The sequence below is a fragment of the Cucurbita maxima genome, unplaced genomic scaffold, assembly GCF_002738345.1.
Source record: "Cucurbita maxima cultivar Rimu unplaced genomic scaffold, Cmax_1.0 Cma_Scf00013, whole genome shotgun sequence".
Lineage (NCBI taxonomy): Eukaryota > Viridiplantae > Streptophyta > Magnoliopsida > Cucurbitales > Cucurbitaceae > Cucurbita > Cucurbita maxima.
The window spans coordinates 2,360,796-2,387,734 of NW_019272029.1; the positions used below are offsets into that span (position 1 = coordinate 2,360,796).

General features: G+C 34.5%; 4 protein-coding genes across 7 annotated transcripts; 2 read left to right on the forward strand and 2 right to left on the reverse strand.

Moving 5' to 3' along the window:
- The first annotated feature begins 545 nt into the window (after positions 1-545).
- Positions 546-6,034, forward strand: LOC111488404 (actin-related protein 7-like). The gene is made up of 7 exons (XM_023136138.1): positions 546-819; positions 1,213-1,428; positions 2,134-2,275; positions 3,000-3,244; positions 4,809-4,992; positions 5,473-5,540; positions 5,629-6,034. Exons 1-7 carry the CDS (start codon positions 742-744, stop codon positions 5,779-5,781), a joined length of 1,086 nt encoding a protein of 361 aa, XP_022991906.1. The 5' UTR covers positions 546-741; the 3' UTR covers positions 5,782-6,034.
- A 1,278-nt stretch (positions 6,035-7,312) lies between these two features.
- LOC111488393 (polygalacturonase QRT2-like) lies at positions 7,313-10,855 on the reverse strand. The gene is made up of 9 exons (XM_023136120.1): positions 10,458-10,855; positions 10,221-10,349; positions 9,520-9,687; positions 9,407-9,427; positions 9,099-9,306; positions 8,944-9,025; positions 8,743-8,851; positions 7,904-8,020; positions 7,313-7,813 (listed from the first exon to the last, which is right to left on the reverse strand). Exons 1-9 carry the CDS (start codon positions 10,764-10,766, stop codon positions 7,571-7,573), a joined length of 1,386 nt encoding a protein of 461 aa, XP_022991888.1. The 5' UTR covers positions 10,767-10,855; the 3' UTR covers positions 7,313-7,570.
- A 3,795-nt stretch (positions 10,856-14,650) lies between these two features.
- Positions 14,651-22,110, forward strand: LOC111488382 (carotenoid 9,10(9',10')-cleavage dioxygenase). 2 transcript variants are annotated; one of them, XM_023136102.1, is made up of 14 exons: positions 14,651-15,030; positions 15,754-15,824; positions 15,918-15,932; positions 16,524-16,635; positions 17,033-17,132; positions 17,631-17,693; positions 17,860-17,970; positions 18,052-18,236; positions 18,981-19,119; positions 19,608-19,725; positions 19,808-19,909; positions 20,509-20,760; positions 21,468-21,579; positions 21,832-22,110. In XM_023136102.1, the coding sequence occupies exons 1-14, from the start codon at positions 14,797-14,799 to the stop codon at positions 21,859-21,861; spliced, it is 1,644 nt and encodes a 547-aa protein (XP_022991870.1). In that variant the 5' UTR covers positions 14,651-14,796; the 3' UTR covers positions 21,862-22,110. The 2 variants fall into 2 exon arrangements, with proteins under 2 accessions (XP_022991870.1, XP_022991871.1); XM_023136103.1 differs by lacking the exons at positions 14,651-15,030; positions 15,754-15,824; positions 15,918-15,932 and adding an exon at positions 15,989-16,077.
- Positions 22,111-22,542: 432 nt separating this feature from the next.
- LOC111488410 (nuclear transcription factor Y subunit A-1-like) lies at positions 22,543-25,667 on the reverse strand. 3 transcript variants are annotated; one of them, XM_023136146.1, is made up of 6 exons: positions 25,542-25,667; positions 24,401-24,614; positions 24,192-24,307; positions 23,979-24,050; positions 23,474-23,635; positions 22,543-23,406 (listed from the first exon to the last, which is right to left on the reverse strand). In XM_023136146.1, exons 2-6 carry the CDS (start codon positions 24,597-24,599, stop codon positions 23,002-23,004), a joined length of 954 nt encoding a protein of 317 aa, XP_022991914.1. In that variant the 5' UTR covers positions 24,600-24,614; positions 25,542-25,667; the 3' UTR covers positions 22,543-23,001. The 3 variants fall into 3 exon arrangements, with proteins under 3 accessions (XP_022991914.1, XP_022991913.1, XP_022991915.1); XM_023136145.1 differs by having other exon boundaries at positions 25,508-25,666; XM_023136147.1 differs by lacking the exon at positions 23,979-24,050 and having other exon boundaries at positions 25,508-25,667.
- Between the last annotated feature and the right edge of the window lie 1,272 nt (positions 25,668-26,939).

Sequence of the window (26,939 nt, forward strand, 5' to 3'; positions counted from 1 at the left end):
AAATATCCATGATTGTTGCGTTGATTGACTTGTCTTGCCTTTCTGTATATCCGCTTCTATTACAAAATTTACAGCGAAAGTTAAGGATTCGATACTCATTAATTGTATGACCACTTATATTGCAGTGAAATTTTGAATATTTTGTTTTTTCTGTCACTTTTATAGACATAGAAGTTACCTGATGCTGCATCTCTTCGTGTATAAATAATGATTAGGCTTGGCTCACATTAGGTAATGGATGATAGGTTTAGAAGTTATAATAGAAGTTACATGACGTTGCATCTCTCTTGTACAAGCTTGACTCACATAAGGTAATAGATCAGGCTTGACTCACATTAGGTAATAGATCTTGTACAAGTAATGAATAAGCTTGCTTCAAATTAGATAATAAAGTCATCATAATACGTTAGATCTGACCCACATTTTTGTTTTAGAAAAATTGAAGTATACTTTGGGTTATATGGAAATTTGTTTTTTTTTTTTAAATGAAAATGAGAATAATATTGTAAATTTATTAAACGATAATTCCAATATAATTTGAAAATAGGGAGAGAAAATGAATTAAACCGCGCAACGCAAAACATAAGAAACTTTCGACCGCGAGATGAGTGTGGAGAATTGAAATTCAGCTTTCCGGCGGAGGCTGGGCCGCATCTCGAAGCTTTTCTGGTAGCGAGTTGAAGGAAAAGATCGAAACCCTGAATTCTTCTGATTTCATCTGAAGAAGAGAGGAAGAAGCAAATGGAAGCCGCCGTGGTCGACCCTGGCTCCAAGCTTCTCAAAGCCGGACCTGCCATACCGGATCAGGCTCCCTCTATGGTATTTTGCTTCAACTGCTTTTCTTTTTTTCTTTTCTATCTGCCTGGATTTGTATTCCACCGCTGCGAACGTTTGAATGCAAATTCTGCACTTCAATTGTCGACGATTATTGAAAAGTGTTAAATTAATAGCTATTTCCCTGAGGAACCATTCGCAAAGGGCTTTTTCTTTTTCTTCAAGAGACTAGCGGAATGGTGTGAGAAGGTTGTTCAGAATTGAAGCTGAGTACTCCTTGGTTCTTGGTTAGGTTAGGGAAGTCGTAAGCTGAGTGTTGTAAACATAGAGTTTCATACTACTTTACATTGGAAATGATTTTCTTTTTTTAATTGGAAAACGGTTTTTAGTTGGGGATTTTTCTCTTAATTCTTCTTAATCTCTCTCCACATGTCTCAGATAATTCCTACCCATATGAAACGAATGCCCGAGGATGGATCAGTAACTGAGAATTCACAATTTGAGGACGTGACTGTTGATCCGGTTGTCCGGGGGTTCATTAAGGATTGGGATGCTATGGAGGATTTGTTGCACCATGTTTTATATACTGGACTTGGATGGGAAATTGGCAATGAAGGACAGATATTGTTTACAGATCCACTTTCTACCCCCAAGGTCGGTCTCAGTTAATTTCACTATTTATTACTCAAAAGCAAATAATGGTATTCTTTTCATTAAGAATCAGTGGCTTCATCTTTCTACCAATTCTTAGTAATTGCATCATTACTATATATTTTACGCTGATTTGAATAAGTGATTTTTCTAAAGGTAGTGTTAGATGCGAGATGATACCATTCGTAGTTATAACCTAATTTTGTTGTGTATTTATTGTCTATTCAAATCCTCCAAAGGCTTCTATTTTTGTGTGAGGTAAACCATCATCTCTCTAGGTCTGTGATTGATCCATATAGGCCAACAATAGACAATACCTCCCCCTTGAACATGGCTAACAAATTTCATGGGACTCTTCTCTACTCTTGAAAGCGCAAGATTTCTCAGAATTTTAAATTTTAATGGTAGTTCACTAAGAATTCTTTTGGTTATGGAGGACCCAACTACCACAATTAGTATGCGTCATATAGCAAGAGTAATTTTGAACATGTGGACCATCTATGCAAAGGTGGTGAAGAAAGAGCATCAATTGATCTTATCAAAAAAAACAAAAAAAAAAAAACAAAACAAAAAAAAAAGAAGAAAAGAGCATCAATTGATAGAAAAATACTTGCTTCCCCTTGGGGTTATACTGTACTTGAAAGAAATACATACACGTGTGCATGTTTTCTTCTCTTCGAGGAAAATGAGAGACATTCTGTTTTCCAGGCTATCAGAGAACAGTTGGTGCAATTGATGTTTGAGACATTCAACATCTCAGGATTTTATGCATCTGAACAAGCTGTATTGTCACTTTATGCTGTAGGGCGTATATCGGGATGCACTGTTGATATCGGACATGGGAAAATAGGTACATGACCCACATCTGAACAGATCCTTACTAGAGCTTATGGCCTGTATTTTTGTCAAATATTTATCAACTTCTGTGGAATTCATATCCTTGCTTTTTTCAATGAATAGTTTTGCCAATGGATGTTCGAATTTATTTATATAATATACAAAGCAAGGTATTAACTTGTTCCTTAGATAGAAGGATATAAAGATAGAGATCGTGCATTATATCTTTTAAAATTATAACTTACGAACATTACCTAGTTTGGGTTATGTGGTTGGTTATAATGTTTTGTAGTCATGCAAATAAGAAATGCAATGTTGTACCTGTTACTCATAGCTACATTACATAAACAAGGTAGGTCCTGTGAGCATGTTCAAATAAAAAAAATTGAGAGGCAGTGGTCATTTTGACACATGAGTATAATGATGAACAGGGTATGAGGTGGCTTTATGATTAAATTCTCAGCCTTGCAACAGATTCTCAGGTTAATTTGGCTCCCGTACTTACTCATCATGTTGGACTTGTCTTGTTCCTTATTATTTCCTCAGAAAGACACATAATTTCTTACAAGGCACCCTTCCAAACTTTAATATCACCAAACAACTTTCTTTTACCTTTACTTGAAAGTTCCAAGATGTGGTTTAAAAATATCATCTCTAATATTTTTCTTTAACCATTTCAAGCTTTCAATACAAGAAGCATAATTATTGTCTATATTGCCTTTTGGCTTCATGACCAGATATTGCACCAGTAATCGAAGGAGCTGTTCATCACATTGCGTCACGAAGACTTGAAATTGGAGGCATTGATTTGACAAGGTTGCTTGCTCAAGAACTTGGAAAATCTCGCCCAATGGTGAATATCAGCACAGCTGATGTTGAGAAAATAAAAGAATTGTTTACTTGTTGTGCTGAAGACGAGTTGGCTTATTCGAAAATTGGAGATTCATGCCAGCTCGAAACACACACCCTTCCCGATGGGCAGGTTTGTATTTGGATTTGCATCTCAATAATTGTTGTTTTACTAGACCTAAGTATGTCTTTATGCATGTGCTAACAGTAACTGATTGTTGAGCTGATTTAGTTGGGGGTAGAAAGCAAAAGAGGGGGCCGTGCGTATGCTGAGTTGAGTTGCAAGTGGCAACAGCTTATTAAGAAAAATTAAGTAAAATTTCTATGCAGGCTTAGGCTTATTAGGCTTGTGTATGTGGTGGTTCTACTCGCAGCATCTTGTGAAGACGTATGAAGTAAAATATCTAACCAGGCCTTGGCTTATCAGGCCGTGAGGGTGTATGCTTAGAGAGTTGCTTGGACTAATCAATGCAAACACTGATATTTATGTTTTAATCTAGGCCATAAGAGTTTCATTTATGGGTTATAGTAATTATAACTTTAATCCCGTTCTTTCCTAAATGTTTCAGATTTACTCTGCAAAGTTCCAATTTCTCAAGTCATCACATTCAGTCTCACAAGTACCATGTTATTTCTAATAATGGGAATCCATAATTAAATGATTTACTGCTTGGATATGAATGAGGAACATGAAGATGGACGACTCTAGCAAATATTATAGAAGATTAGGGGAACGGTACATGTATTTCAAATCATTGTGTCTCCTTTCTCCTCTGATGATTAAAATGCAACCTAAGAAGCACATATGCAATAACAAGTCGAGGATACGACACATGGACACAATGACATGTCATTTTGAAAAAAGCTAGGACACAAACATGACAATTACACCTTTATTAAATATACATTTTTTTAAATTTATTTCATTTTTATACTGAAAGGAAATTCAAAGTCTATTAGTTTATGTGTTTATAGTATTTCATTCTATTTATGTGTTTATATGTTTAACAAAGTAGGTTCAAGTGTTTTATACGCTGGCTAATGTTGGACTCATATTCACTTTATACAACTAGTATCAAATACTGTCTATTGGGCTAACAAATGTTTCATATGTGTCCAAGTGACAGATATGGACACATTAACCAAACTAAAGTGTCTATGCTTCTTTGGTTGCAACTAATTGTTTTATATTTAATTTTTTGCCTCATTGCCTTCTACTGTCGTGAATCGTGTCTGGATTGAGTGTCTGTGAATAATCATTTCGCGGAAGATTTTAAAGTGTTTGTCCTTTTTTTTTCTTTTGAGCAAAAAATATCTAGGGTTGGGGAACCCCTAAACTCAAGAGAAGGAAGTAAAGTCTATTTTTCTTTTTAAAAGAAGTTTATAGATGAAGAATACTTGGATTGTATGATAACCAGACATTTGAAATGAGTACATACATGATTTTGAAACACTCAATCAACTACTTAAACTTAATGCTTTAATTATCTTGCCTATCTGTTGTCTGGTTTCAACTCCACGTAATGGTCAGTACATTTATCCGTAAGTATTTATTCTCATGTCTTCGGAATTTGCCTTATAGACTTATAGTTTCCTCTATCCTCCGTATTGCATTTTTTCCTCAACTACGTGAAGTCTTCAAATTATGATCTCTATTAATTTGTCCTCTCTATATAATGTTTGGCCATTGATTTTAGGTAATAACAATTGGAAAAGAGAGGTATACCGTAGGTGAGGCACTATTCCGGCCACAAATTTTGGGTTTGGACATGCAAGGAATTGTCGAGCAGCTTGTTCAGACTATTTCAACCGTATCCTCTGATAACCACCGGCAACTACTGGAAAACACTGTTCTATGCGGAGGCACATCTTCAATGACTGGTAATAATTGACATTAGCCTTTTCTCCCTTTTCTAGAGTTGCATTTTTTTACCTTTTCAGTTCTCTTAAATATTAAATGTAAAAAATAGTAACCCAGGACTTTTGTTTAGTATTTGAAGCTAAGGCCTTTGTTTTCAAGAATTTTTTTTCAAGTGTAGAGCTTTCTATGTTAACATTTAAAGGGAACAGATCCATTTACCACGTAGCGATGGGTCGTGCCAAAACTACTCCTTATGATTATTTATGTGAATGGCACGGTATACCTGCTAATACTTTCTGAATGAAGCTAATGAAATTGATGATGTGAACTTTTGTTTAGTCATTATTCTGAGTTGCTGATATTTCTACTGTGTTTACAATTTACCATTACTTTGAGAGGGCACTGAGCTCTGTCCATGCTATGTATTTGTTTTGTTTTATTCTTGAAGAAAGCTATTCCTGTATATTACCTTACAGTTGGTAATTTGTTACATTGTGCAGGATTCGAAGAAAGATTTCAGAAAGAAGCAAGTCTCTGTTCATCTGCTGTTCGTCCTGCTCTTGTGAAGGTAATATAATCCAGGACGAAATAGAAGGAAACAAATTTGAGATTGTTTGCCTGGATTAATGACACGGAAACGTTCATTCCTTTTGCAGGCTCCAGAATATATGCCAGAGAATTTGTCCTTGTATTCAGCATGGATTGGAGGTGCTATACTTGCCAAGGTTGTCTTCCCCCAAAATCAGCATATAACCAAGGCAGACTATGATGAAAATGGGCCTTCAATTGTTCATCGGAAGTGCTTCTAATGACCTTCTCTAATATAAATCTTGCAGTATTTATCTATCGTCCCACTTTTAGAACATTATATCGATGTATAATGGTAGGAAACTAGTTACGTACTATGGGGGCTTGATAGTTGTAAGAGTACGGATGTGTATTTACCCTAAGTTTAAGCCATCACATCTATTAATTATGCGACTTTATATGATTGGACTCTGTTATTGTAAGTCATCTTTAACAATATCATGCTAGGGATGAGATTTTGGATCCTTTCATCTACAACTTAAATGAATGCTCTCTGTCTCTCTCTGTTTCTGTGTGCCTGTCTGTATCTTCTTTGATATCTGTTACAGTGGAGTTCATCAAGTCAATGCTAAAAGCAGGGAGAATTATTGGCATGGAGTAGATCCTTTGTAATGAATGCTCTCTGTCTGTATCTTCTTTGTTATCTGTTAAAAAAGAGTTCATCAACTTATTGCTCGTAGATATTGTTTTTTTGGTCTGTTTCATATTACCGTCGTCGGTCTCATGGTTTTAAAACGCATTATGGAGAGGTTTCCATATCTTTATAAAGAATGTTTCGTTCTCCTCTCCAATCGATGTGATATTTCACAATCCACCCACCCCTTTGGGGCTAGTGTTCTCGGCTGATACGTTGTCCGGTGTTTGGCTCTTATGTGGGATTTCACAATCCACCCACCTTTGGGGCTAGTGTCTTTGACTGACACGTTGTCCGGTGTCTGCTAGTAGATATGATATGTTTTAGCCCATTACATATCGCCGTCAACCTTATGGTTTTAAAACGCATATGCTAATGAGAAGTTTCCACACCGTCACACCGTCACACCGCCAGGTGTCTGACTCTAATATCATTTATAATCGCTCAAACCCACGGTTAGCAGATATTGTTTGTTTTGACCTATTATAGCCTTATGGTTTTAAGACATATGACCTGTTACATATCGTCATTAGCTTTATGATTTTAAAACACGTATGCTAATGAAAAGTTTCCACACTAGCACACTCCTTGATGTTGACTTTGATATCATTTGTAACAGCTCAAACTCACCACTAGTCGATATTGTCCGCTTTGGCTCGTTACATATCGATGTCAACCTTACGATTTTAAAATGTGTTATTCGTTACATATCGTTGTTCAGCCTTATAGTTTTAAAACGCATTTGCTTATGAAAAAATTTCGCACACTACCTAGTGTCTAGCTCTAATATCATTTGTAACAGCTCAAACTCACCGCTAGTTGATATTGTCTGTTTTGGCACATTATATATCTTTGTCAACCTTACGATTTTAAAACGTGCTACCCGTTACATATCGTTGTCAGCCTTATAGTTTTAAAACGTGTTTGCTAATGAAATTTTTTTGAACTCTTACCGAGAATGTTCCGTTTCCCATTCCAATAGACGTGGAATCATTAAAGAAAATTAAAAAAAAAAAAAAAAAACCATTTGAAAGGCAAACTATGGCTTCTTTATTCAATTTATTGTTCATTAATACAACCAATCTTGAACTATAAGAAAAAATAAAACGAAAAACTAATCAATCTATGGCTTCAGCTTTATTCATTTATTGCTGATTAATTCAACCAGTCTGTGGCTTAAGATCTTCCAACCATTGCTGTAAGTAACCCCACTATATGACTATCCCAATAAAAAGAACCGTAAGGAACGAACCACTAATCCAAATCCCTAGATTCAACGTGGAATCGCCCGATCAAATGCTTATGAAAAGTATAAATTATTTGAATTTACAGTGACCCAATCAAGCATTTGCAAAACTGGATCCGTCATTTCTTCTTCATCGTCGTCCAGGGCACTGTGGAGAAACCCTTCCTCTATTCTTCAACCTGGCATTTTTACAGGAAGCTTCGGCTTGGGTGGATTTATCGTCTGTTTTATCTCTGTGGACAAGATCGATGTCTTGTAGAAGAATCTCCAGACATGGGAAGCTTTTGCTGCAATCGAATTTCACAGCCACTTCCGAACCGCTTGTGCCTCTGATGTTCTGGTACATTACATTACTCACTTGCACTGCTTCTGCCTGTTACGTGTTTGATAAAATGCTTAGCAGAAATTTTTCGTAAATATTGAAGCTGTAGGCTGTGCTGATTTGGGTTTTTGAAGTGTTTACCTGTTGTGTACATGGTTCTTTCTGATCACAGTAGTTTTGATCTATGATTATTGGGTTGGTCACATTGTCCATCACAATGTTCTGGAATATTATGTTTTGTGCATACCCTTTGCCTCCCTGTACACCAAACTGTTGGATTAGAACTAAAGAGATCTTTGATAGATAGTTTAAGTCAAATCAAAACACTAAATCTAACTCTTAAGTTGTGTTTTCTAAGTTGAAATTGTCTTGAAGTTATCAATTTTGTTATTTATTTGACTTCTAATGAAAGAAGAAAACAATTATTTTGCACAAAGTTTCTAGACCAAACTTGAACCTAAACAACCAACGCAAACAAGATGCAGAAGTTAAAAAACCAATAAAACAAGACTTGAAATAAATAAAGAAGATCAAAGAAAGAGTGGCAAGGCATGGCCCATTGATTTCTTGTGCAGAAACTTCCATACCATAATATGTTCATCTTACTGGTTCACTATGTTTGAAATCTTTTCAAAGCCCAATTCTTAGCTGACTAGCAGGGGAGAAAGCAAACCAAACTTCCCCCCTCCCTCCTGAATGCCATTGACTTGTGAAAAAAAACTGAGAATTGTTTGGTAGGTTTGAAAAGCACATGATACCTATACTCATACAGGCTTTGAGTTGGTCAAAAAGTAGAGGATAAAGTAATGTGCAGGTTAAGTTCTGGTGTCAAAATCAGCAGGCACAAACACTGTTGCTTTTGCATCCAGTAAACTTCCATCATTTTCTGATTTTTGAGTCTTAACAAAGTGAAATATAGCTTCAATTTTCAACTCAAAACAACCGATCTTTACTGTTCTAAACAAGTTTTCTTTGTATACCTGCCAAGTTTTGATTCTCACTCCATTTGATGTTCCTGTAAACTTTGCTGTATCAACCACCACATCAGAAACCTCAGCTTCTGATTTTCCAGCTCCCAAGCTTCCAATACTGCAAAACAAACCAGAAACAGAAAAAAACAGTCAATGAAACAGACCTCATTGAATCAAATTAGCCAAGTTATAGAGCTGTATTATTGAAACCTGATCCCATGGCCCGGTCCACAAGTTATGCCCTTTGCACGAACATTTTTCGACCCACTTACGATCGAAATGCAATCATCACCTTGAAAAAAAGAGTACAAAGATAAAGTTATGAACTAAAAGTTATGAAGCTTTTAGGCATAGGAGTACCGTACCAGTCATTATAAGACAGTTTTGGATGAGAATGATTTGTGTGGCTGTGACATGAATGCCATCAGTGTTGGGGCTGTTTCCTGGTGCATAAATCCAAAGATTTAGAGCTTTGACATTGCTGCATTTCTGAAAGGAAAGATGCATCTTTTGTGCATTTCTGAACCTCAGCCCTTCCACTCTCAGATTGGTACATTGATAGAAAGTAACAGCCTAGAGAGAGAGAGAGAGAGAGAAAGGGAGAGAAATTAGCTTCAAAGTTAATGGAGATGTTCTTATTTCTTCCAAAGTTCCAAAACCACATAATCCTTACTGTTGGAGCTTCCTTGCAGGGCTGAAAGAACAAGAAAAAAGGAAGAAGAAATCCATTAACACACAAAATGAGTTGTGATTGAAAATTAACTGAGGTAAAATTGAGAAACTCACAAGGGTTTTGTTGACTTTGCATGAATTTAACCACCATTTTCTTCCATTTCCATTAATGATGCCTTTACCTTCCACTGTAAATTCTGTTAGATTTTCAAATATAATCCAATGCCTTCTGTCTTTCTCGTAATCTGATATATGTGGGGAGGCTTTTATTGTCCCTTCGATCTTCCAATTTGAAAAAAAAAAAAATAAATAATAACAATATTATTAATTCATTTTTAATTAAAAAAAAAACTTAATCTTCATTTTTCCAAAAATACCAGAATATTTCAGTTTCCTAAATAATTGTGATATTATATGAAAGAAGATAAAGTCAAATTTTAAATAAAAAATATTTGTTAAACCGAATTACAAATTCTAAGTAGAATTTTGCTAATAATAATAATAGTAATAAAATGGAGGGTTGAAATGCAATTGAAGAAATTTATTAATTTAATTCAATATAATTACATAAATTCAAATAAATCATATCAGAAAGGAAAATAGAAATTTCTTCCTAAAAAAACAATAAAATAAATAACTAGCTCTAGTAATTCATAAAAACATGACGTATTACCTTGTCTCATTTCATCATTAATAAAAAAAAAATTATTTATAATCTTTAATCATGATTAGAAATATGATTGAATCTTATAATATTTAAAAATTATTGTAAAATTAACAAAAATTAGGGATTAAATTAATACTCATAAATATACCTTAAATGCAAAAGGAGAGTTACAAGGGCCTGAGAAAGTGATTGGCTTAAGGTGATAAGTTCTATCATTAGGAACCAAAAAAATGGCATTTGTTGACGAACAAGCTTCCTTCCAAGCTTCTTTAAACGCCTGAAATAATTAAATACAAAACATATCCACTCCTAATTCTTTAACTCAAACTCATTAATCCTATTCACACACACACACACACACACAAAAACAAAAACAAAAACCCACCTCGCTATCGTCTTCTCCGTCGCCCATTGCCCCATAATCATCCACGTTAAATATCTCCGACGACGCCACGGGCGACGGTGCCATTTTCTCCAACCTCGTTGTCAACATGCTCGAGAATTTGGAAGAGTACCCATGATACTGCTGATCACGATCCTTCCCATCACCACGGTTAATCAACAGGGGAGGATCAACATCAGCGTACGAGCTAGAGCAGAGCGAGAAAAACTCAAAAACGACAATGGCGATGAGAAAGGGAAGAAGAAGAAGAAGACGACAACGACAACGACAACCGAGCAATCCCCGACACATGTTAATGGGAATTATATTTTGGTTTGAAGGGAAAAAAAAGAAAAAAAAAGGAAGGAAGTAGGAAAAGTTTTGATGGAGTTGTGGGTGGCCAACTGAATGAAATCAAAAACATGAAATGTACTTTAAGATTTGTGGGGTTTTTTATAGGAACAACAGAGTTTTGGATTCAAAAGCAAGAGATTCATATGCAAGGATGAGTTGGCCGGTAGCCGACTTTTGGTCTTTTTTTTTAATTAAATTTTAATTTTAATCTCTATTTATTTATTAATTAAATGTATTAATGCATGGATTTGCATGGATAAAACCCTGGTTGTGTTTATTTTAGCTTTTATTTTATTAAATAAATTGTAATTTAAGAATAATCCACATATATTTCTTCCTTTAAAATCACAACTTTAAATTTAATTATTATTTTTATACAAATTAATTTCTTTACGTGTTAATATTCTTCTTAGTTCTCGAATAATACCATCACGAGCCAATAGAAATTTTGAAGAAAATTAAATTTATTATAATAATTTTTATATTATTTTTAATAATTTAATGAAATAGATCACTTACGGATTAAACCGAGAAACTTAATTTTGTTTCTTCTTTAAAATTCAACAAATTTGTAAGGTGAGGATTCGCAAGTTTCTCGCTTTTTTTCATCAAAATGTTAAAATTGTTTTGTTGTTTGTAATAATTAATTTACGTGACACAAAATGTATTTAAATTATTTTTATGTTTTTCCAAAATTATAAATTACTTTTTTAGAAAAAATTTATCAAGATTCGTTTTAATTCATTTTCTCGTAAACATAATATTTTTTTAAGTCATTTTGGTCGAGTTTTTACTTCATGATCGTATTAAGATGATGGTCCAAATTTGACCAAAATAATTACGAAAAAAAACAAAAAAAAAAATTAGATAGAGACAGAGATAGGGTTTATGTTAGGTAAAATTCAGTTTTCAGTTATATTTTCATTAGGGAAAAGAATATATGTATATATTATATATAAAAGGCCAACTATATACGACCAGAAAATGTCTTTATTATTATTATTATTATTATTATTAAAAAAAATAAAAATATATATATGTATTTGTTATGATAATGGACCAAAATTGCCCATATTTTGACCTATAAGGTTGAATATGTCATTGTAATCCCACTATATGAATTGGTTGGCCTTAAAAAAGAGCCCTTTTTTGGATTACTAATTAATTATAATTAATGGTTATAACAAAATGAACGCCATTTATCATTTTAGTCATATCTCAAAATTTTAATAGCGTATCACGTTTCATTCCCAAGATTTGAACCTGAATTTAGAATTCAGAGTCGACTTGATAGCCTCTGTTAAACGTAGAATAGATCATATCTGTATATAGTAAGATAATCTAATGGTTTACTAGTTTGTTACCAAATTTATGATTTACTGGTTTGTTACCAAATCTATGATTTCATGGTTTGTTTCTAAATCTATGATTTAGAATGTAATCTTCATTATACACATCTATAAATATATGAGGTCGTGATCCTAGGTGAGGTCATTGTGTCATTCAACTTAACAGCCTCGACATGTCCTAATACTTCTAAGAGTGAAGACTATCCTCACAAACTAATACGAGTATTTATAGCATATTTTGTCATTACTCACATATTTCTCAGAAAAATTCTCAAGTCACCGAACATAGAAACACTTTTAACTTTGGACGTACTATGATTGAGCACTGAAAAGGAAGATGCACGTTATTAGTATATACAGTAACGTCCTCAAAACGTGAAATCTTGGTCTGATAAAAAATTAAAATGTAAGTATATCGATAAAATATCGAAATCTCAATTTTATAGAAATGTTAATAGAAATAGTATATATATATATATATATAGTATTTTTTTTGAAAAACAATATAAAAGAAATTAAATTAATAAATAGATATATTTTTTTTAAAGTTAGCTCGTGGCACAACCATTCCACGCTCGAGCAATTACCTAAAATATGAACACACACACAAACGTTTTACTCGATGATTGAAACTGTAAAAGCCAAATCTACACTAAATCTTGGTGCTGAAATTCATAATAATACGATAATATATATACTTATTCTATTCGGTATTTGACACGTTATTATTTGATGTATTATTTTATAGATTCTATACTATTCGTAAATGTTTTTTTTTTTACGAAAAATTAATGAGATAATCGAAATATTAGAAATTTTGGGCATGATATTTAACCGTGCCAAATGGGTGAGAGAGTTCGAAAGAAAGGTTGGAGGGTATGTTGGGTAAGTTAGGGGAAATTGACAAAGTATGGGTGAAAAATGGGAACTTGCGTGGTGGGTCAAAGAAGAAGAGAAGACCCATAACTTACAAACTTGGCGTGGCTGTGTTTTTAAAGAGCTAAAGGGCATGGGCTTTATGACAACTACTTTTCGGTCTTGTGTTGTCACATTTCGACTTCTCGAGAATTCGTCGATTTTCTTTCGTAACGATTGAAACTATCTTGAGACTTTTGAAGAGAGCACGTTACGTTAATTATTATTAACTTGAATATTCGGGATCGAATATGTCTTCAGTTTAGTTTGATTTAGAAATTTTAAGAATCGTTCGAGTTGATTCGGTTTAGGGGTTTGGACACTTTTGTCCTTTTCGGCCGTTAGCCTCCAACTTTCCACTCTCTTCTACTGCTTGAACCTAGTACATGTCGAACTTTCTCCTCTCTCTTGTTTCAACCTGAAGGATCGTCTTACGTTTTACTCCAATGGTGAACGTGGAAAAACCTCTCACTAGTGAATTGACCCAAACTTGGTTCGTGATTGTGAGAATTGAGTTGGGTTGGGTTGGGTTGGGTTGCCCTCTAAATTCGAGTTAGACGATAAGGGTGTACATTAAACCCAACAACCCGGACCAATCCAATCTAAACTTTAAGGGTTGGGTTGGATTAACATTTCGGGTAAGATTAGGTTCATTTTTTCTGAACCCAAACTGAATTGGTTCGGTTTCGAGTTCGTGATAAAACTTTCAAGTTGACTTGAATCCGAATAATTATTAATTGTGGATAAATAAAACTTAAAAAAATAAATTTTGATGACAATCTAACCTAGAGGGTTGGGTTACCACTCCAACCAACTTGGTTCGGTAAAAAAAAAATCTCTCGAACTCAACCCAAGATCATGTACACCCCTATCAGACCAATTAGACCATCAATAAATTCAAATCTAAAACAATCTTCAAATTCGATGCACATTTCAACTCATATGTAAGTTTAATTTTGTTAAAACATAAACCTTAAATATATATATATATATATATATATATATATATTTTAGTCGGGTTTATACCAATTGAGTTATATTTAGGTTAATATATACCATCATTTAATAATTATTAATTTAAAATTTTAATCATTACCCAAGAGAAATAAAATAAAATAAAATCAACGTCAATTTCTAGCGTTTTTAAATTTTAAATGTGAATATTAAATATAGATATTAACGAAACTATAGTTTATACATATACACATGTAACAAAATACAAAACTCCGTTTCCTATGTATTGAACTATATAGTATGAATAAAATATTATATTATTATATATTTTTAATTGCTATTTAATTATTATACAGTAATGAAAATGATATTCTGCAGTGTTTTAGTCGAATCTTAATAATTTATTTTCTTTTTGTTGAATTATGTTGAAAATTCAAACTTCATTGATTAAAAAATATAAATATTAATTATTTGAAAGGTTGGCTTAAATTATCACTAATTTACTTAATATAATGTGAATTAAATAGGTTAAATAGTGATTACCTGAAATAATAAGGCACATAATAGAAATCGAGATGATATAAATTTGGTGTGTGTGAATCGAGGAAGATTGTATGGTAGTGGAAAGAATTTCAATGAAATGATCATCAGCATCGTTACGTGGCTGTACTTTCACCCACAGGCCTCAGCTTCATCGATTATTTGAAGACGGAACCGATTTTCTCTGTTCTCAATTAAGTCCACTCGCCATCCTGCGACGGAGACTGAGAATGGCGGAGGAGAAGCAGAGGCTTAATGGCGGAGTTGTTGGAGGGTCGTTGGTGGAGGTGAATCCGAAGCCAAGTAAAGGGCTGGCATCGAAGGTGACCGATTTGTTGGAGAAGCTGTTCGTGAAGCTTATGTATGATTCTTCAAAGCCTCAGCATTATCTTTCCGGTAATTTCGCTCCGGTTGGCGATGAGACTCCGCCGATTACCGATCTCCCTGTTAAAGGATATCTTCCGGTGAGTTCGGTGTCTCCTAGGGCAATTGTAATCTGCTTATTGATGTGGTGTTGGTCGGTGACTTTCTTAAAGGATATCTTCCAGGAAGAATCTTTCTATGGTAATAGGAGTGAGGAACCCTGTACCGATTGGTTTTTGTTTATGCATAATGCTGTTGATTCTTTAGACTGATTTGTTCTGAAGACTGCTAATGCTTCATATTTGCAAGTGTTTAAGTTCAATCTTAGAATCAAATCAAATATGGCAAGTCCTCTGGTTATGGCAGGCCTCAATACAGTTTGTATCCAGATACCGATGGTTCATCATTTGAGAAATGAGAGGCCTCATATGAAATTTGAGTCCAAGTCTTGAAGTTCTTGTTTCCTGTTTTAACTCAATCCAATTATCCTATCCGAATTGGTGCGACCGTATATCCAGGAGGTTACGACGTAAATTTGGTTTGATAATTTGAGAAAACATAAAAGTTGATTAGATAATCTGAAAACAATGAACTGATACCCTTGAAAGAAATTACAAATTCGCTTATATGGAGTTAGAAGAATTGATGTTCTATGCTGCAGGATAGTGTAAGAGGAGGATTTTGAACTAGCCTTTTGTTCATTTGTATATGTTTGTGCTAGATTAATTCTTTGTTTTTGAGCTGTATGTTATTTTTTCTATACATGGGATGTCATTATTCCTTATTTTGCTTCCTCTAATGTGGAATGTATCATAAACTTACAGGAATGCTTAAATGGAGAGTTTGTTAGGGTGGGGCCGAATCCGAAGTTTAGTCCTGTTGCTGGTTACCATTGGTATGGCTTGCTAAATCTTAAGCAATTTTGTGCAAATCTTTAGTGCTTGGTTAGATGAAATGTTCCTTATTTGTGTTTTTTTCCCACGTGCAGGTTCGATGGAGATGGGTATGTCGCCTTCTACTTCCTGAATCATCCCATTATTCAATTGCAGCTTACTTAAAGATTACATTCGTTTATGTTTCTGGAACTTGATTAATTTCCACAAGTGAACACTGTTACAATCCTAAATGTGATGGATTCAGCACTTAATGTGAGTTTTGAATTGAATACCTCAATTTTTGTCCCACGGTATAAAATTTGTTCTTTCCCTGTGGAATGTCGTTCGGGGTAACGTTATTCACAAAATTTTGAAGGGTTTTTGGAGTACCATTTTATAAATCTGTAAACTGTAACTAACGATGTTCTCTTCTCATAATTCTTGAACAAGTAGGCCTTCTTGTAGTATGACTCCTAATCATAAATCCTTTTTGCATTCCCAAAGTCTTATCCCGAAACATTTTCATTATTTTGTTATAATCTGGGAACTATAAAATCAGAGTAGTCCTGTCAGAACTTTAAATCTCATTCAAGATATATCCAAGTCGTAGAGAACATAGTTCTGTTTGAAACATGATATCCATTTAGCTATTGTATTTGATTTTTCCTTCTGTTTTACTATTGCCTGGCTTTAAAAAATTATTGATATTTCTTTTGCAGCATGATTCATGGATTGCGCATTAAAGATGGAAAAGCAACATATGTTTCCCGTTATGTGAGGACATCACGACTTAAACAAGAAGAATATTTTGGAGGTGCTAAATTCATGAAGGTATACAGCTATGCTACTTGAAATACTCCCATTTTTCTAAATAAAAGCTATTTTGTTCTCCTAGTATATCGAAGTGAGTTTGGTTGTGGAATTTATTGAGTTGGGATCACAGAAAAACGAAGACACGGATGCTGGTTGTAGAGTGCACCAATAAAAAATGGTGGCAGCCATGGAGGCTAGGGATTTTAGGGTTTTAGAGATGGCTAGAGTTTACCTGTTGGGATACCATTTTAAATATAGGACGCTAATGAGCGTATATTGACATATTAATTCTTTACTGTTATTGGCTTCTTTGTTTTACCTCATGCCATAATGTACGAAATTGTATAATTAGTTTCAGGAGTGATGAACTTGAAAATTTTAATTGACTGCTGTTAACTTTTGTTGTCATTTCCAGATTGGTGATCTGAAAGGGTTCTTTGGGTTAGTAATGGTTAACATGCAAATTCTGAGAGCAAAGTTAAAAGTGTTGGATGTATCATATGGAACTGGAACAGGTAGGATTTCTTTTTTTTTTTTTTTTTTTTTTTTTTTTTTTTTTTTTTTNAGATTGGTGATCTGAAAGGGTTCTTTGGGTTAGTAATGGTTAACATGCAAATTCTGAGAGCAAAGTTAAAAGTGTTGGATGTATCATATGGAACTGGAACAGGTAGGATTTTTTTTTTTTTTTTTTTTTATTTTTTATTTTTTGTTTGTTTGTTGTTATCCTCGTCGCAACTACATGATTAGGTTTTGGAGTGCCACCAGTGTTAAATTTTGTGCATGATATTTATCATTTTTGACGTTGTCAAATCCTCCATATGATGGAGATATACTCGAGCGGGGTATCCCGAAAGGCTCAAGCTTAATCCTTTTCATTTGTTAACCACTGATAATAATGTAGGCGTCTCTATTTTATAATATGATGCAAATATGCATTAGCTGATTTTACTGCTTTCCTTTGTATGGAACTTAAGTTTTGATTGTCTGAAGCTGATTATCAATAACTTTTCTAGGTAACACGGCTCTCATATATCACCATGGGAAGCTGCTAGCACTTTCGGAGGCAGATAAACCTTGTAAGTTTACCTTCTCTCTATCAAGTTCAGATATCGTCTCCTCAAATGTCAGTCTAAAGATCTTGATGGCGAAGGAAAGGTCGCCTCAATTGTCCTCCCCCAATCCCCACTGAATAACGGAAATAGAAGGAAAAACTCATTGAGTAGCTGGTTTTGTGTAATGTAGATGTTATAAAAGTGTTGGAGGATGGAGATTTACAGACACTTGGTCTGCTGGATTATGACAAGAGATTAACGCACTCCTTCACTGCTCATCCAAAGGTTGATCCAGTCACTGGTATAAGCATCCTAAAAGACAACCACTAAATTTGTTGAAATATGATGAAGTAATCTGTGCTGATCAGTTTCCTGCATGCAGGCGAAATGTTTACATTTGGTTATTCCCATACACCACCATATGTTACTTACAGAGTTATTTCCAAGGATGGCCTCATGCATGACCCAGTACCAATCACAATTCCAAACCCGGTCATGATGCATGACTTTGCGATTACTGAAAATTATGCAATTTTCATGGATCTTCCTTTATATTTTAAACCAAAGGTATGGCACTTATTTAAAATATTTTGTTATTAATTTTATATTGTCAATCCTGATAACTCATGCTACTGAATTACGAAGTAATCCATTGTATGTAAACTAGCCAAGACATAACTAGTGGCATAAACTATTGAAGCCAGGCTCATCTCCCAAACTCAAGTTCAGGAAATTGGTATCTTTCCCCCTTTTTTTTTTCATTTGTAATTTGCTATGTATGTTGTTATCTTATGATAGGCTGGCCTGCACCATCTGATGCTACCAACATTCCCATAGTTTCCTTTTACAAATACACCCTGTGTTCCATTTCCTGCCAATGGTATTATAAGAAAGCAACAGGAATGTACACAACATAGAAAAGTACATTTCCCATTAGTAATCTCGTGTGAGAAACAATTCATTCTTGGAAAGGTATTGCCACTCAAATTTAGAAATAGTTAAAGGACGACGTAAAGAAAAGGAATCTAAGTTATTCTGGAAAATCTCTCTAAAGAAACAAATGTGACTAAACAGAAATGACTCCTTTAATCGTGCCTGGGGGAATTTTGAGGATTTTTTATTCATCTTTATTCATATTAAGGACTTTCAACTTTTATTTCCGTCATATACTTCTCTTCAGTTAGATATACTGTTCATACATATGTTGTTTTATTGGATTCCAATTCATTGATTTGCATCATGGTGGTTAAATCCTAAACCTCTTAATCTTATGGTTGGTCATATAATAATTAACAACTTGTTAACTTTCAGGAAATGGTGAAAGAAAATAAGTTAATTTTCACATTTGATGCTACAAAAAAAGCTAGGTTTGGTGTGCTTCCGCGATATGCAAAAGATGACTTGCTTATGCGATGGTTTGAGCTTCCAAATTGTTTTATATTTCATAATGGTGAGTACTTGTGCTACCCATGTCTTTGAAGGCAAGAAATATTTCTGGCATGCCGATCCATTTGTGTTATGAATTGCTAAATTACAATCTTTAATATTGATTTCATTACGAGTACTTCAACCAGTGGTAATGGAAAAATTCATGTGATTGGGAAATTAGAGATTTTATCTTTGGTTCTATCTTTGTAGTATTTCCTCGGATGGATCATTCTTTGACTCATTTTCTGTTGGAAATTACTAGGTTTTCTGTTACTCATGTTGTGTATTGGTGCTTTTATATGATTACAATTGGACTTGATGCAAGATTTAGTTCTTTGATTTGTCTTTTTCATTTATGGCCTGAGCTTTGAAGGGTTCTACCTTATTTTTTCCCTGAAAATTTGTACCTTCTAGTCATTATTGTAATCTGCTTATTTGACTTATTAAATAGACTGTATATTTGTCTTACTCTTTCTCTTTTCATTATTTATGTTGTATACTTCTTCTTAGCTAATGCTTGGGAGGAAGGAGATGAAGTAGTTTTGATTACGTGCCGTCTCGAGAATCCAGACTTGGACATGGTCAGTGGGTCTGTTAAGGAGAAGCTTGAGAACTTCTCAAATGAGCTGTAGGACTCTAATCCATTTCTACAAATGAAGAAAAGTTCTTGATGTGGCTGTGATATTTCTAATTATTTTTCCATCTATCAGGTATGAGATGAGATTCAATCTTAAATCTGGTTTATCTTCACAGAGGAAACTCTCGGAATCTGCTGTAGATTTTCCTAGAGTGAATGAATGCTACACTGGCAGGTATTTTAATTCCCTTTTTTTTCTAGCATTTGTAAAAGAATATCGGCTCAAATCCATGGGGATATATGAAGAGATCATCCAATTTTGGAGTAAGAAAAGCTTGAACTAAAGGACATCTCTTTCGTTTGCAATTTTCCAATTATAGCACTAGAACCCCATTAGAAGACATCTTCTATGAGATCCCACATTGGTTGGAGAAGAGAATGAAACATTCTTTATAAGGGTGCGGAAACCTCTTCCTAGCAGACGCGTTTTAGAAACCTTGAGGGGAAGCCCGAAAGGGAAATCCCAAAGAGGACAATATTTACTAGCGGTGGGTTTGGGCTATTATATCTTCAGAAACAACATTAGCCGTAGGGGAATTTTTGTTCTATTCCTTTGAATATCCGAGTAATTAACAGTTTGAAATGGGATACCATGCCATTCAAAATTGCATTTACAGTGTTTTAGCGACAGCATTGCATGCCATCTACTGCAGTTAGCGATTCGGATGATTCTCGTTATCATTTTCTTATTCGTATGTTCCTTTTTGTTTTTCTGGCCTTGATGAACTGGATTCCTATCACATGGAATTGATGATGTACTCTGTATGCAATCAGGAAGCAACGATATGTATATGGAACTACACTGGACAGCATTGCAAAAGTCACGGGGATTGCTAAATTTGATCTGCATGCTAAACGTGAAACTGGAAGAACGAAGATTGAAGTTGGAGGAAATGTTCAAGGCCTGTATGACCTTGGACCTGGTAGATTTGGTTCTGAAGCTATCTTTGTTCCTCGTATACCTGGCACCACTTCAGAAGAAGATGATGGCTACTTAATATTATTCGTACATGATGAGAATACTGGGTAAATGTTTTCCTCTTCTATTATATCGCTAGTTTTGTGTCATATGTATTTTATATGTATCATACGAGTAGTAGCTGGAATGCGGTTTGCTTTCTTAGATATCCTATTACTGAATAGTTGTTATCGAACACCTTACTGTTTAGAAAGTTTAGTTCTACAGTGAGATCCCATATTGGTTGGAGAAGAAAACAAAACATTTCTTATAGGGTGCGGAAACCTCTCCCTAGTAGACACGTTTTAAAACCGTGAGGGGAAGTCCTTGAAAGGAATGCCCAAAGAGGACAATATCTGCTAGCGGTGGGCTTGGGCTGTTACAGAGTGGGAGTTTTATAATTTTCTCAATTAATCTTTTTCTTATAACCTTTTCGTTTCATGAATATACAGACCCACTCTCTATATGTGAGATCTCACATCGGTTGGAGAGGGGAACGAAGCATTCCTTATAAGGGTGTGGAAACCTTTTCCTAGGAGATGCGTTTTAAAACCGTGAGACTGACGGAGATACGTAACGGAACGAAGCGGACAATATCTGCTAGTGGTGGGCTTGGGCTTGTGCTGTTACACTATAAAATTGAACTAACCCTGTAGCAGCAGCCTTTGAATTTGCATTAGAATGCAAGTTGGCAGTTTTACCGAATACCTGTGATGAATCAAATTTAGTTTATTTGGTTAAAGAGGAGGACAATAATTTTCATTGTTACCTACAGAAAATCTGCGGTGAATGTCGTGGATGCCAAAACTATGTCATCTGAGCCCGTTGCAGTTGTTGAGTTGCCACACAGAGTTCCATATGGGTTTCATGCCTTCTTTGTATCAGAGGTTAGTGTCAAAATCATTGCATTCAAAGCCATGTGTGTCATTTTGGATTATTTAGTCACAGATTCACGATCACTAGCTAAAATGTCGCCCAACGACGAGTCATTTCTAACTAGGATTCCGTATCCTTAAGATGGTGGCTCTTCGGGTTCACCGTTCTTGGGTTGGGTTGGATTACCTTAGAACTAGAAGTATTCTGTTAGTTTTAGGCATTCCCTTATTTTGGTTTCGTGCTTTTACGTTCAATCTGAACAGGAGCAACTTCAAGAACAAGAAAGGCTTTGACTGACCGTACAGTTATTTTCGGGACGAAAGAGGACCTGAAGAAGACAAACGAACAACTGTTAGCATTTAATATAGTATTCCTTTATCTTGAAATAGTTTTACCTCTGCTTGTTTTCTTGTGACGAACTTCTTACATACTGTGCTTCCTCCTCCCTCCAAGACCTTGAAGTGAAAACTTGCACTAGTGAATAATATGATGATATAAAGCTTTGTCTTGCAGAGAAAAATGAATCTCTTTAATGCCCATCACCTTCTGTTCTTATGTATTAGCTTCGTTTGAGCTTCATATGCAAGATTTAATGAACTCTTTTGCTTACGAGTTTTTTCAAATATACAGATGAATGGACGAACTACTCTTCGCAGAATATGAAATATTGGCTTTCTGCTTCTTTTATTATATCAGTGGGTGAAAAAGAAAAAAGATGGTTTTATTTGACAGTCTTGAATTTTAGCAACATAATGGACAACATCTAAAAATTTTAGAGGATAATAAGGTTTGCACTAAATATTAAAATTAAACCAGCATTTGAGTCTATGGCAACGTTCTGGCAAACTGTTTTTAATGATCTTTTGCACATATTAGACATGTCATGCATGTAGTAGCGACTTTACTATCTAATCTTAATTGTGTGCGAGCGACAGAATAAGGAAAGAATGAAAGAGGTTCCATATTTAATGTCTTGTACGTCCAGAAACATGAAAATTTATAGCCTCAAACATGCACTCAAAGTTGAATAGATACAACACCCAGATGCACCTAAATTAAGTTACAAGAGTCTTCACACTAAATTTTTTTGTTTATCTGAGACGTTCAGGATGAGAACTGCATACATAATAGAAGAGGTAAATTGAAGAGGAGAGAAGTGGCAGCGGATGTACCACATTTTTTTGTGTGCTTCATTTCTTCATCCTCTTCCATCTCACCTCAGAGTACACCAACTAAAGCCAAGAATGAATTGCCTGAGAAACACTACCAAAAGCGGTTTTCTTCCAAGCAGAAAGGGGGCTAATCCATCAACTTCCAACCAGCAACAGAGCCTCACATGAATCAACAGTCATACACTGAATCTTCAAGTTTTCTGCACTGAAACTGGTTAAACAGTGTTGGAAAAGAAGCCCCATTTGCCCATCAAGAAACCTTCAATTGATGGGGATGGCTCTCTGTGGAGCCCCATTCACCTGCATGCTTTCATGTGGCTGATCGAGATGATCTCCCTCGACGTCAGCAAGTTGTGAAGTGTAAGTGGATATGCCATGGCCATTCAATTTTCCGTTGAAGAAAGCGCGTGTTATCTGCAGATTTTGAGTCATGAACTCTTTGTCCTCCTCATTAAGCGTATCCTTGATTCCATTTTCATCAGCCACCATGTATTTTGATCCAGCCTCGTTGACAGGTTTTGTTGGATGGTTTGCACCAAAATTGATGCCTTTCTCCCTATCTGTATTGGAAATAACATTGTTGGGCTTTTTGGTATTGAGGAAACGTCCTCCACTGCCTCTTGCTCGTCTCATAGCATGGAGGTGTCTGGATTCATGAAGATATGGCTGCACAAAATGGATTAGAGTATGCAGAAAAGTAACAATGTGATACAACTACGATGAAATGTAATACCTTTCTACTTTTTATCACTTTCTTCTCAAGCTCAGCTTTGGCACGCGACTGTCTTCTCCTCAGGATACCATGATATTGCTTTGCATTTACATAAACGGGTTCTTCTTCCATTTCAAGGGGTAAAGGCATCCTAGCATGGTGAAGTCCATAAATATGAGGAAACTGCAGGAAAATCAAGCATAATCATAATTCTTGAACAGTTGATCGGCAAGTAGGGCTGTACAAAAAAATGATGCCCCTCGTAGGAATTGCATGGTGGCAAATTTCTTTGCAAAGAGAACTGTACATAAGAAACAAACATGACAATGCACGATAGCGAGGGGCGTATTTAGCCTCTATGCATATATAAATTTGTTTAAACCATATATCAACACAAATGGACAATGGTCAATCTAAACGGTGGATAAGACATCAATTAACATCTCAAAAGTTGATGATTTGATCTTCAACCTTGCAACTATTTGGTTCTATCATAAACCACATATTCAAGTAAATCAGAGTATACCGTTGACTGTGGTCCATTAGAAGTCAGCATTTGGCAATATTGTGCATCTGAAAAAGGATATGATGTCAAAACCTGCAAATGGAGATACTTGAAGTCCTTTTTGTATCCAGCTAAGAGGGAAGCAAAGTCTAAAAAGGCAAACATCTAGGCACACTACTCATGTTTGTTTCTTTTCATGGACATTGGTTTCAGAGATAGACAGATAAATCTTACAATTGAGTGACCAACAAGTTCCATCTGGGAATTTAGATCAAGGCGTTCGCCCACAGGTGGGGATGTAGAAAACGGAATGTACTTGAGATGCTGAACTTCTTTCCCAATATTTTCATCTAAATCAAGAACAGGTTCAATATATCGCTTAAATGGTGTATTCTTAGCCAAATATATAGAATTAATAACAATTTTAGCAATGAATCTTATACCATTTGCTTGTGACTGCGTTCCTCCACTGCTAACAGTATCGTTCAGGTAATCTGTAGAAGCTGTTTTGGTAGCATTTTCACCTGCGATGGTATTGTTCCCAACTCCATGCCACCAAGCCTCAGAGTATTTGGTCGATTGTACCAAATACTTCGACCCATCAACTGTTTGTTGGTCTACATTTTCTGGTTTTGATGGCATCGTTCAAAACTTATCCTGTCACCGTAAAATGGCGAAAATTAGAAAGAACAGAAAAGCAAAATAATTCACTCCTACTTATACCACACCGCAGCATCAGGGGATTCTCAACATAATCGAGTCTGCTTTACAGAAAGACTTCGGAGACATCGAGTGTTTTACTTATTAAGCTCATCGGAAGATTGGAGCACATAAACTTTGATTAGGATACAATATTTCCCAGTTCTGAGCAACCTGGAATTCCTAGCATCCCTAAATCATTGAAAGAACTCCAGCATGCTAGATGGAGGATTATTTAATACCGACAAAAACTTTTCAGAGATTCATATAGCTCATCTACAATACATTACAGGGGCTTCAAGATAGTATAATAAGAGATACTGAATTATGGCGAGAAAATAACATGTTAAATACAGTAGATATTCGTTACAAACTACATCTATCGCTTCCATTTACTCTATATAAACTTCAATCGCTGCAATTTCCATAGATCCAAAACAGAGGCACTACAAAGATCTTTCTCCGGTTGCCGAAAAGCATGCAGCAAATAAGCTAGAGATCGAGAAATAAAAAAGGAAAAAAAGAAGACGAAATACAGTAGGTTTATAATCACTACGGCGAAATTAGAAACTCAACAAGACGATAGCTAGTTCAATTTCACAGCCTATTCGAGTCGACGATTACAAGTTCAGAATCACTTCTGCAATCGAACTCCGGTATATTCTCCTCATTCATAAACTCAAAATTCCAACAGTTTTTCTTATACTTTATCATTCCGACGCTACTAGATGAAAAACAAGCACAAATTCCTCAAGAGAAATGGAGCCTTAATGAAAATCATGCTCCGATCAAAATACCGATTGTAAGCAGCAAAATAAAAGACAAGCAGCAATTGCAGGAAGACAACTTACAACTGCGATGCGATTATGAGAGAGACGATCGTACCCTAGGGAGCTTTAGGTTGAAGGTCGCTCTGGTCTTCTAGCTCAGTTCCATGACTCTCTCTCTCTCTCTACCTCGCTCGCTCGCTGCAGTGGCTATGGAATACGACAGAGAGAAGGAAATTAAAAATGAAAAGAAGCAAAAGTTAAAAATTAAAAATTATTGAATTAAGAAAGAACTGAGAGTCAATAAATTTATGGTAGTTTATACAGTTAATTTATTCCTTTCCCTCCATAAATTCCAACCACCATCTCTAATTTCATTAAAAAAAAAATTACATAAAAATAAAATTGACTAATGCCCAAATTAACCCTTAGTATTTTTTTTTCTAAAATTCATAAATTTCAATTTAAAAAAAAAAAAAAAAAACTCTGACAACGTTTTTCTCTAGAATTTTATCATACATTTTATAGTTCAATTTTTATAATATTTGAAGTAAAATTTTATTATAAGATTGAAATTGGAATTTATTAGAATTTAGGAGTAATATATATATATATATATATATATATATATATATTTGTAAATAAATTGATAGATAGAAGAATAAAAACAAATATTTAGATTATGTTTCTTTAGCTTTACATTAAAAATTCATTTAAATTCTGAATTAAATTAAGAGGCAAAAGTTAAAACTAAAAGAGCTAATTATAAAAATTATGGTAAAGAAAATAAAAAATAATAATAATAATATATTTTTAAAAAATAAAAAAAAAAATTTGATGATTGCTTCTGACAAATGACCCAACTTGTAACCCAATTGTGTTGCCTTTAAGGAAGAACCGGATAAAGATATTTATTTTAGAAATACAAAAAGAAGTGGGACTTTCCACCCAATTGACAAAACTAACCTTTCCATTATTTTAGGGATTTATTCTATTAATTCTTTTTAATTATGTATACTTGGTTCAATTAAATTCTTATTTGCAAAATATTTTCATTTCATTATTTTCTTACATTTTCCAAACAATAATTGAAGTGTTGTTTTCTTTTTAATATTAAATATACAAATTTGTGATTTAGTAAATTATTTTAAAAAGAAATTTATATTTTCATCAGTTTGAACTATTAAAATAATAATATTATATTATTATAAAATTGAAACAAAAAATTAATGTCCTACAACATGAAGTTTCAATTTTATATGGTTTTCAAATATTAACCAATATTGGCATATTAAGCTTTTTTTAAATGTGGAAAAAAAAATAGTTATTGGTCGTTGGACAATTACAGTTCCAAAAATGGCCAATTTGTAGATATTTTAATTTGGAGAATGATATCATCAAGGGTAGTTTGGTCATTTTGTCCTCCAAAAAGTGACCAATGGGAGTAGAACCTTTTACACATTCCCAACTTCCATATTTTAAAACTAAAAAATATATATATAATATTATAATAATT